General features: G+C 40.6%; 1 protein-coding gene across 1 annotated transcript in view; it reads right to left on the bottom strand.

Annotated features, from left to right (window-relative positions):
• mdy (diacylglycerol O-acyltransferase) overlaps nucleotides 1-12,604 on the bottom strand; it is a 207,506-nt gene that overhangs the window by 113,558 nt on the left and 81,344 nt on the right. The window contains exon 5 of the mRNA XM_033477664.2: nucleotides 3,769-3,877. Coding sequence (XP_033333555.1) covers nucleotides 3,769-3,877 — 109 coding nt within the window. The remainder of the gene's footprint in view (nucleotides 1-3,768; nucleotides 3,878-12,604) is intronic.

Here is a 12,604-nt window from a genome sequence, read left to right as displayed (position 1 = left end):
CCGCAGCTTTTCCAGCGGGTGTGCGCCGCTGTTTGTCCGGCCGAATTGCCAATACGCGTTGATTAACGAGATACCGCTGATTCACACTCATTAGCGAAAATTATCAATTTTCAGGTGATTTTGATTAGTCGTTTCTGCGCGCGGCTGTCACGCGACGCTGGTTTAATTCCCGTTACCGGCTGCCGATTGGTGTAACGCCCTATCAAAAATTCTATTTAAATGCAACATGCACGGTGACCCGCGAGATTCGATGCTAGCACGCCGGCGTGCATCGGCGTAGCGTGCAGCTGCATGATTCATCGGCCGATCCGCGAGCGGTGCACCTCCATTGTGTTTCTAGCTTGCAAATCGATAGGCAACAAAGGCTTAGAATAGATGTTCTTTTTTTTTTTTTTAATTTAATCGTTATCTTCCAATCGCCGTTTTACTCCATAAATGCATAGCGACGTCCGCGCGGGATGAGACCATTTTATGATTCATTCGTTCCGACACGTGTTTAGTCGCTATCAGATTTCTAACTTTATGATACGTCATACCGTGGGATTAAAGGGATAACAATATAACCGTGTAACCTATCGTTCCACGTGTTTTATTTTAAGATTCTTGATATTAGGAAGTATCTTTCGTAGGAAACGATGGAATCGATTTCTTAATCGAATGGCTCATTATAATCAAAATAGGAAGATGTATAAATAAATACTGTATTACTGTTTATCAGCACGTATATCGTTCACCGACCAAATTTATTGTTGATATAATTTCGGGTTAAATTAATTTATAGTAACTCCACAATTTATTCCACTTGTCTTTTCAACACTTCGGCGTTCGCAGATTATATTTCAAGACATAAGTCAACATTTTCAAAAATGTCAATTATGCTATGATTTTAATTCACTTATGTGTCATCGTTAGTACTCGGTAGGTTTAGTGTCAAGTGATAAAAATTCGTTGTCAAGATTTAACTATTAACTATTTAACTAGTCACGTATAGAATATTAATATCAAACGTACCGATCGATAAAATTAATCGCGTGCACTGCCTCATAAAATTTACATTATCCAAATGATTTAGATCCGTTCCCATGAAAGTGTTTTTATAACTTTTATAATTGTAAAATGAGAATCGGGTCATTCGATCATGGGTAGATTTAGTATCAATGTAACGATGCACCTTTTTCGAGGCAGTTAGCTTCGATATTTCCCGCCCAAGTTTCCCGTAGGAAAATCGAGGGAAGGATAAAAATACATTGTCGGCTGTTTACGTTCCAATTGATAAAATACGCGCACTCCACCTGTAGCTGGAGCGGCCCAAACAACCAATTAAACTGGGCGAGAAGGGAAAAAAGTTTCTCGCGGATTTAGTTCATCTGAAGCGGCTCGCGAATCCCAATTAAGAGCGATTTTATTGAAGCGTCTTTCGGGATCGGCGCGGCGAGAGCGCGCACGAGGTGCGCCGGGAACGATCGGAGAAAAGCAATTAAAGAGTAAGCACATCCGAGGATCCCGAGGACGGCGCCTTTCTAATTAAAGGATTTCGAATTAAAACATCTCCGGCGATCCGTATGTCCTGCTATTTCCAGGTTGCAGACCAAAAACAATAGGCAAGAAAGGACCTAGTAGAAGCACTCCGTGGGGATTAAACTGTTCTTGTAAAACCATTCCACACGTGCCATTACATCGTCATACCATTCTGCACTTTCGATACTATATGTAACATTTTATTGTCATAGTATCCTATTTTATATTTTTCCGTCTGTACGTATCATTCCATTGCCATAGTATTTTACTTTATATTTTTAGTTCGATATTTTTAATTCTACATTTCTGATTCCACATTTTTTATTCTATTTTTTTGATTCTATATTCTTAATTTCACATTTTGGGTTCAGTATTTTTAATTCCACATTTCTGATTCTGTATTTTTTGTTCTATATCTTTGCTTCTATATTTTTAATTATCGATCTTGGATTCTATATATTTAACTCTACATTTCTGATTCCATATTTTTGATTCTGTATTTTTATTCTATATTTCTTTATTCTTATATTATATATATAAGATTTCTTTATTCTTATATTATATATATAAGATTTTTTTATTCTTATATTATATATATAAGATTTCTTTATTCTATATTTTTAGTCCTATATCTTTGCTTCTATATTTTTAATTATCCATCTTGGATTCTATATATTTAATTCTACATTTCTGATTGTATATTTTTTATTCTATTTTTTAATTCTATATTTTTAATTCTATATCTTTGCTTCTATATTTTTAATTCCACATTTTGGATTCTGTATTTTTCATACTATTTTGTTAATTCTATATCTGTGATTCTATACCTTTGATTCTATTTCTTTGATTCTATACCTTTGATTCTATTTCTTCGATTCTATATCTTCGAATTCTATTCTTGATTCTATATCTTTTATATTATATTTTTGATTCGATATTTTTAAATCCATATCTTCGATTCCACATTTTCGATTCTATATTTTTAGTAGAAAAAAAACCAGTAACAGGACATGGAAGATAATCGATATTCTTCCTACGGAATATTATAAGGTATCCAGGGGATCCTGAGGAATTTGCCAGGACCCTCAGCATCTTTCAGTGTTCCCTAATGTCCTTCTGATCCCTTGTCTTCCGAAAGAGGTCTCACGTATAAAACTTTCGCTGGAAGTTTGCGCAAATGTCTTTTATATCCTTCCCCGCGGTAATTAAGATCGATGGTGCTTTAACACATTGCCGTCCACGCAAATTCTGCCTAACTATACTCTGCTTACCCACATCTCCCCAGAACGATGACCCTATTCTATTCGCAAACTGAAAACTAGGTCTCGTGGAGATATATCTAGAAAAGTAAACGCAGTCAAAACCATTCTAATCTATTTAATATTTCTAATGTCAATAGTATGCGCTCGAAGCTATTTTCACTCCAAGATAAAGATATTGCATTTAACGACTATAACGTTAATTTATTAAAAACCGATAAAACCAATGCAAAAATTCTTTTCAAAAATAATATAGCAATTTTCAATGATATCATTTATTTACAAAGATTCGATCCTAGATTCGCGAAGCATTAAAAGCAACTGTTCTATGTTACTTTATAAAAGTAACAATAAAATATTTATTCTGATTTCGAACGAGTATCATTGTAATATTCGCCGCAGGTAGCGCGTATATTACTAAACAACTATTCCACACACAATAAGTAATCCATCAACGACCTATTGATCTTTAAAACACTGCACCAAAATAGAAACATTTCTAAGAGAGCCGTTTAGTAAAAGTTTACCCGAAAGAAGAAACTCGTGAATCTCGATAAAATCGGGCATTTCGAACGTAACAACGTACTACAAGCCATCGTGAAACTGTAGGATAGCCGGGTGCGAGCACCGGTGCGGCTCTCCTTGAAAACCGTGCCATAAGAAATGCCTCTTACCGGGAGCATTGCGGCAAATCGAATTCGAAATTTCCTCTCGCGCCACAAAACCGAGATCGCGGGAGGCCACAGCCGGAAGTATCTCATCGGCGGAACGATCGGTCGCGACTGATCTCGGTTGAAGACTGGGGTCGCGGGCAGCGGTTCATGGTCCGAAGTGCAAGCTGTGCGGGTGCACCATAGGAGAGACATTACCCGGGCATTGTTTGCCATTCCCGATATTTCATTCGGGGATGGTTCGCTCAGCCTTGGTGGCTGTATCGCGCCCCCCGCACGGGAACCGCGGGGGATGAAATGATACGTAAAATGGCGCTTACTCAGGCTGAATCCGGAATCCTTCACGTGGATGACCACCATCGGCATCAGTACCATCACGATGAGGTTTACGACGTGGAACACCATTCCTGGCCCGTGAGCTATGATATCCTGCGGCACAAAATAGAGAGGTACAAGTTACGAGCGGAAGTTGCTTGCAGAGACCGGCTGGGAACGCGAACGGGACAGAGAAAGAGGGGAAGAGAGCGGAATGCTCCGCGCTTTTCGACCCCCTTTCCAGCCCCTTTCTCTCCATGATTCGAATGCGAGAGGGGCGGGGGAGTGGCGACCGGAGAACCCGGAGAGCTTCTCAAAATACGAAGGCTGAAATCCAGCCGGTGGAACTACCGAAACTCGTTTATTATCCATGCGAAGGCCCCGTGTATCCGGCTGCGTCTGTTGCGAAATTCAATACAAAACGGAGCGCGCTCTCTTGTTGCCGTGGTTCGTTATTTAAATATCGCGAGCCGCGCGCTAGTGCCACGGACGAATTAACAGATGATTTATCTAGCAATTCGCTTACAAACAGGCGATCGGTGTTTTTGCTTCGGTTACAGCTGATTTCGAGGGGAAGAAATACTTTTGGGAAACTGGTGTTCGAATCGGTTAATCGTTCGAAATTTTTGGGTGTTACGGTAAAAACTAGCGGTCATTCAAATTAGTTCAAACGTGGTAAAACGACTTGAACAGCGGATTATACAGTGGCTGATTTTTTACGTCAAAAAATAAGTCGAGAAGAAAACAATAACGTTGTATCATTTGACGAGGTTTAAAACGTTCGATCGCTTCAAACATGATCAAACGACTTGAACAGCTGCCGATTATGCAGTGGCTGATTTTACATTAAAAAATAAGCCGAGAAGAAAACAACAACGTTGTATCATTTGACGAGGTTTAAAACATTCGATCGCTTCAAACATGATCAAACAACTTGAACAACTGCGGATTATACAGTGGCTGATTTTACGTCAAGAAATAAGTCGAAAAAGAAACAACAACGTTGTATCATTTAACGAAGTTTAAAACATTTGATCGCTTCAAACAAGGTCAAACGAACCAAATAGCTGCACATCATATAAGCGAAGATATTTTTACGAAGTTTACTCTTTCTATCGCCGCTTAAATAATAATCGCGAACACGGAATTGAATTAAGATTATAACTACCATACATAGTCAACGTGACTGATGTCTTCTTTTGCAATTTCATATCTTAGAAAAATGTTCTTTTTTTTACGAAATTTACTCTTTCTATCGCCGCTTAAATAATAATCGCAAGCATGGAATTGAATTAACACTAGAACTACCAATCACAGTCAACGTGACTGATTTCTGATTTCTTCTTTTACAATTTCACATCTTAGAAAAATATTATTTTTTTACGAAATTTACTCTTTCCATCGCCGCTAAAATAATAATCGCAAGCATGGAATTGAATTAACACTAGAACTACCAATCACAGTCAACGTGACTGATTTCTGATTTCTTCTTTTACAATTTCACATCTTAGAAAAATATTATTTTTTTACGAAATTTACTCTTTCCATCGCCGCTAAAATAATAATCGCAAGCATGGAATTGAATTAGCACTGGAATTTAAAAACACAGTCAACGTGATTGTTTTCTGATTTCTTTTCTCACAGTTTCTCACCTTAGACAAATATTCATATATAACATTTTCAATTAAACTTCTTTATTCAAGCTTACGTTATAATACAAATCGTGCGCGAAGCTTAAATAAATCAAATCCGGTAATTGGAATGTTTCGAAGATTCGAATGCATCATTGTCCGAGATGAATTTCCAATGAATTGCTGAACAAAAGCGCGGCCGAAACTAATCGTTTACCTGAAAAGTCGATGAACATTTTCCACGGGGAAAAAAAATGTCGTAGAAAAGGGAACGAAAGGGAATGATGCATGTCCGAGCGCTCAACATTGTTTAACCCTGCATTTGCATGAGCATCGCAATGGCAGCGCAAGACGCGTCGCGTATTCTTCAACGTCTCGCATAAACAGATTTCATTTCCGGCCTGTTTTGCCATGCAGAAACGCTGTGTGCGCCGATGGTATCGTCGCGGGCAGACTATGAACAGACTGCGTGTGCATTATTTTATCATTATGAATCACAGCCGGCGCGGGATAAAACGGACGCGCGGCGATACCGCGATATCCGGGCGCGGCGTGCGAAATTCGATAAAAATATAATACGCGAGGCACGATGTTAATTATTTAAACACGGCGTTCAGCGGGTTTAATAAAGCGTCGCGTGTCCCGGCGCGATTCAGCGATGGAAACACGCGATACGCCGAGGAAACAAACCCGTAGAAACATTTTCATTTGATATAAAATATGCTGCGGCACGGAGCGCGGCGGCGCGGCGCCGCGTTATATTTTCCGCCGAGGCGCGGGTCTTAGCGCTTGCTTTGTTTAACGTTTGTCCGCGGTCGGAATGTTGAACAGTGGAAAGAACGGGCGGTTCAGCGACAGGGTGCGGAGGGGAGGGCAGAGCTGTTCATTACACATTCAGTATTTACGCGGCCACGAAATTCTCAAAGCGCGGACGAGGACCCTGGGAAATTGCGCGTCGAGGATCGAGCAAAGGCTTCTGCGGCGCTCGCATCTGTGTCAACTGCAACAAACTTGGCTTTCGATGAACGTAGTTTCGCCGCGTTGTCCTTTCGCGTGCCGCGAAAAAATCCGGATCGCTGGATGCTTTCATATTTTCGCGCGTTCTCTCTCTCCGCGGCGGTGTTCTTTTCATTCCCGTTGAATTACGAGCAGCGGCTGAAATTGATGCACAAAGTACGGAAAGAAGCCGGCAGTTTATCGGCTAATGCAGCCGGTTGCCACACCGGCGTCGCGAGAACCGCCTCTTCGTCCGCCTCGCACTTGAGAGATTTCGAGGACAAGTTTACTAAACGTCAATATTATCGCGTTCCACGTACCATCAGGTATAATATTGTTTCATTAATATCAATATTTACTCTTCATAATACACAGAGGGATGCGCAAGACGCGAGCCGTGTTATTGTTCTTTCGAGAAATTAGGATGACATCGTGGCAATATCGTAGCAATTATTACACAACAGTGGTTCACAAAAGAGTTCAAAATGACTTGATATTTCTTATAATCATTACTCATTTTTTAGTACGTTTTGTTATTTAAAACTGTGCGTAACTTTTTCTAAAATGTAATAATTAATTAATTATGTAAATAATTAATTATGCAAAGCGGTTCTCTCTTTTCCGATACCGACGTTCGCGTAAAACAAGAAATATAGTCAAAGTTTTCTCTAGTTATTTATTATTAACCAGTTTATAATCAATTTTCGCTCATAAAGTAGGAAAATGTAATAAAAACGCATAGAACACTGTGTACTTTTTTTAAATCACAATATTAAGAGTGCCATTTGTCTCTGTCAAAAATTGCAAACATTTTCTCGGAGCAATAAATATATTTCGAACACATCGATTAGCAAAATATTTCGCCGGGTCTTATCCCCAAACGCGAACGTATTTGACGATAAATTAACGAAGTATTTCGCTGAAAATTCACGGCTGTTGCATAATATTATCGCAGCCTATTTTCCCGTAAAACGGCTCGGAAATTTATGCATTTTATCTAGTTAAAGTGGCACTCGGTATCTAATTCAAAATCCATGTACACATGTCGGCCAGTGCTCACAGTAGATCATGCGACGGGCATGTAAACACGTCCATAGCTAATATACGGCCATAGTTAAAGTGCACTCTCTGCGACTGAATTCATATTGGCCCATAAGCTGCAACAACGTTCCCTGGAACCACGGTGAGTCCATTGTAGCGTATAGAGCTCGTTACAGACGTATAACGTCGTACAATTCGACAGACGCCGCTCGTGTGACCGGCTGCATTAATCCCAAAGTTACGTTGGCAACGAACGTGCACTCGCTTCATTTGATCGTTGCCGTTTACGCGAACCCGCGACTCGCAATTTCTATATAAGAGAGTACTCCGGCCCCACCGTAATTCCCGATCAATGGAATATTCATGCAAACCGACACTCAGTTTACTTAACGATATCGAGTACACATCTATCTGTATCATAACGATTTCTGTTTTAATTATGCGAACTCTAAACATTTCACGGTTTATTCAAATGATCGATCGTTCAATCACCAGAGGCTTTAATCGCACACAGAGATTCGTGAATTGCCAGCTTTCCCTCGCACGCCGAAAAATACTAGTTTTATCGCGGATTATAATATATTTCTAGATTAAAAATACTTCTCGATAGTAAATACTTCTCGGAACATCAGCTGTGACTCTAAACTAAGATAACCAACGCGAATACAAAGTAGAGACTTCAATCTTTAGAAGGAGCCCCAAATCATTGCGATACAATCATTTGCAACGAAGTTACAGCGCGTCGAAATTCGTCCATTTTTGTTTAATTTTTATCTTGATTTTATTTTATCCCCGGAAGTTTCCAAATCACACTGCTACGGCATAGAGGTTCAGAAAATGATACCAATAAATCGTAGGATGATGTGTTTGGGCTCGTTAGAAAGAGGAAACTTCACGCTACAAAATCACTGTGATTTCATTCTCGAAAAAAATTTTTTGCATCATTCAGTGGTCCGGATAGTTAGATTTTTGGCGAAAATTGAACTTTTTTATAAAACGTACCACCACTGTCAGCACTGCGATGGTGAATCAAAATATCCGAAACATTTTCAAAGAGCATATTCAGCCCCTTAAAATGAACACAGAACGACTGCGATACTTCAATTTTCAACGAAGTTACAGCCGTTTGAAGATCGTCCAATACCGTTTATTTTTTTCTCGATTTTCGGGCTTCCAGAGTGCACTCTTCATTCAAAGGACCATAAAACGCCACCAAAAAATCGTAGGATGATGTTTTCGTGCTCGTTGAAAAGAAGAAACCTTCTGCTAGGAGTCCGTGTAAATTTCATTTCCGACAAAAATTCACTGTGCTTCCCAGAGACCAGCAAAGTTGCATGTTTTGAAAAACCCGACATTGTCAAACGAAGTGCGACTGCTAGCGGTTGAACGATGCTAAATCTCAACAACAGTAAAACTAAAAAAAAGGAACGGGTAGGAAAAATAACATTGAAAACTACAGCTTCGCCGATTAAAATGAGACCATGAACATCGCCCTACGATTTTTTCCAACGATGTCGCAGCCCTTTGAATTCGGAAAAAAAACTGTTCGCCGAGGTCGTCGCGATCCGAAAAATCAGGCATTTGCTGCTAACCTTCCGTGCAAAGAGCCATGGAACAGCGACAAAATGTCATACCCCATACGTCAAAACTAAAACTCTCTCGTGTTCAGATTTCCCGACGCGCGGACGGAAAATCGCCGACTGCCTGGACGCAGCGGCCTGCCCGCGATCCGCTGTCTGGCGAACAGCAGGTGAAACAGAAACGATATCGAATGCATGGCCCATTCATTTTGCGCCTGTGTTTCGATCTCGTTATACACGTTTCATTAAGCTGTAATCGACGTCGCATGAGAGCTCGCCTGATCGCGGCCCTTGGATTGTGGATCTTTCGAATTCCACGGGGCGAGCGGACGATCGACCAGTCGGCCTCTGTGCCAGCGTGACGGGGATGAAAGGACGTTCGTCCAGTCCGCAACTAAACCGACGTCGGCCGGTACACCGGAGCAAATATTTACGAAGCGCTTGACCCAATTACGGGGGACAAAAGAATACCATGAATTTCAAGCGTGGTCCGGCAAATTGCACAACTGAAACATTCAGGCGAGCTAGCCGGCTCGCCGGCTCGCACGCACGCCGGGGCAGAGCCGCGTCATTATGTTCGTAGGCCCTAGCAAAATTGATCACTGACCCACCACCCTACATTCCCCTAATCTTGTCTTCAACGTCTCGGATCCGCGCCTCTTCCCAGCCCTATTCTACGCTCGCTCCGCGACGTCTCCGTGGCTTCTAAACAGCTGCTAACACGATGTGCTCCATGCGATCATCAATTATGTCGCAGCTAAACTGGCCCTGCCAATTTCTCGGAGCTTACAAAGAACGCTAGGTGATTGTTACCTTTCGACTTCTTTTGTTCTCACATATGTTACGGTATTCAAGAAACTAAGCGACACGTGATTTTATATATCTCAGCTTAGTTTTTCGAGTGTTACAATATATGTGGAAACGAAAAATATTGGAGAACGATTACCTTAGGTTTCTTGTTAGTCTTAGTTAGAACTTAGAAGTTAGAACTTCATTTATGAATCAATTCTTGACTTTGACGATCACACCTTTACTCGATTGTCGAAAGAAAATTAAATTGTAGCTGCCGAAGTTTGTAGAAATCAATGAGCCTATGCCAACAGCATTTTTCTTCTTGTGTTCGTCTGAATAAGAAAGAATAAGAGAACTAGAATGTTTAGATCAATATAAGAAGTAAAATTATCGCTGGGAAATGGTGGAAAACGCTGTAAACGCGTTGTAAACGCTGTAAAACGCTTAAAAATCACTCTTTTCGAATGGAAATTAAAACAAAATGGAAACTCTAAATCTTGACAAATTTTATCGAATTAAGCGCGAATATTCGAGTCAAACATGCTCAATCGCCACAAAAATAAAAATTGAACAAATTTTCGAATGTAGCAAAGTTCGTCAAGTTTGAAACTATTCTTTGTTAACACGTTAAACACCGAATATCAACCCAAAAAATTCACAGAATATCGAGGTCATTTAATCAATGAAACCGAAACCAGAAAGTGAAAATTGTCCATAAGAAACACTAGTTCAGCTATTTTGTATTCTACAAATCCTGGCAACATTAAATTTGACAAAACGTATTACGTATTAAAAATTAGCGTCGCTCAAACGTGACCCGCGCGACGGCCATGGCCGTTCCCGAGATTCACGCAGTTTCGCCAACTGTTAAGCTCCCGGCAAGCTAAACCGTTCGATCCGGCTGTTTCTGTCCACGAAATAAGACGGATCCGGCGAAGCGATCGCCGAGCGAATTGGGCCGAAGTATTATCTTCGTGTCGAGGGATCGTCGGAACGAGGAAAGCATAATAATTCCGGGCGGAGGCGCTTTGATCGGGGCGCAGGACGGAAAGGTATCGGGAGGAAATAGAATTCCGACTGATCGAATTAACAGGACACGTTAATCGAGACAAATGGATCTATCGGGGTAATCAGGGAAGGGTAAAAGCCGTGCTAACACTCGACCGTAAAACCGTGACATTACTTAGGACGCGTCCGCCGCCACTCTCGACGTTAATAAAATGCGGCCATTTGCATTTTAATTAATAGGGACGCTTCAATCTCTTTTCGTTTACGGCTTTTTTCCGGCCCTCGTCCATTTTCTTCCTCCTCCCCTCCCCGCCCCATCCCTCCATCCGCGACCCGCGTGTACCCTATTCGCCCGTCCTATGAACGGGGCTCGCTATACCCGCGATCTCATATTTCATCGTGATACGGTCGCGTTATAGGCGATCCCTGGAAATTGATACGAGATGTACGGCGACCACCGAGAATCTCACTCGTGTTAGTTTTCAGGATTAATTTACGATGTATTATTCATACACCGATGATTATTCCTGTCCCCGGGATTATTCATAGAACGTTGTTATTATGCGATCGTGATTAGCCGAATTATTGCACGATTAGGGGTGGCGCGGGGAGAGGCCGCGCCGATTAATCAGGCTATGGTAATTATCAAGTTCACCAGGCCGCGGTCTGGCCTGTTTGCAGCCAGGGCCAGGCAAATTGGCTGCCAGAAGAATGTAATTTCGACCGCTGACTCTGCAGCGACATACTAATTACACGTTAAAATATATCGCGGCCCGGAGCCCGGCTGCTCGTACGTACGTCCCCCCGTCGATTTTATACGGGGAGATTTAATTAAACCGCTGCCCTCGTGTAAAACACAAATTCGACGGCATCCGGAGACTTTTAACCGGCGTTATTTACTGGATCGCATTGTCAACCTGCGAAACAATTCCCGCTTTGTGGACCTAGAGGTTCGACGATCGTTGAATAACTCACGATTTTTCTTATTTAACCAACTAAAGGGTAACTCGATGTTGGTGTAAGCGATGTTCGATCTATTGGAACATCAAAGGCAAGTACAGATTTAAGGTTATCATATTTTTTAAAAATATAAATTATATATATAATTATATATATTATATAAATCGCAGCAGTCATGAATAATGATATCCTACGATTAGAAATTACAATATATTATCTTGGAATATAGCCAAACGTGATTACAAAATTTCTAAACAGTCGAATTACAGAAATGCAATCATTCTTTATCTCATAAATTATCTGACACAATAATGATATTTAGATAGCGTTTAATATAAATAATTCCTTTTTCAAAAGTCGTTTTTAAATGGCTCTGAATGGTGACACTCTCTTAAGTACAGCAATAACAACATAGCAGATCAATATACGATCATTCGAGCTTTACAGCTCGTTTTTATAGTTGTTGACAATTCGTAACAATAAACTGTTCACAGTTTAAACAATTTTAACAGTTTTAACAATTCGTAAATATAAACCGCAAGGGTCGAATAATCGTATCTCCCCTCCCTAAATTGTCCATTTTCGTGGACAATCTGAGCGTCAATTAGAGAGACATTACTGTACGTTGCTACCGAGCAGATTATCAAACTTTAACCGGTACGATGATTTCCATGAAAATGACTAATATACTATCGCTACGATTAACGCGAAACAAAGAGTGCAAGAAGATGTATTAATTTAGTTCTAGATAAACGAGCCGTTGAATTTTGTTCCCAGCTAGTATATAAAATACCAAAAACATGGAAAATTAAACTCCTGCTACCGAATAAAAT

The sequence above is a fragment of the Megalopta genalis genome, chromosome 4 (genome assembly GCF_051020955.1).
Source record: "Megalopta genalis isolate 19385.01 chromosome 4, iyMegGena1_principal, whole genome shotgun sequence".
Classification (NCBI taxonomy): Eukaryota; Metazoa; Arthropoda; class Insecta; order Hymenoptera; family Halictidae; genus Megalopta; species Megalopta genalis.
Note: the sequence above shows the minus strand (reverse complement) of the source record. Positions and strands in the feature narration are given on the sequence as shown.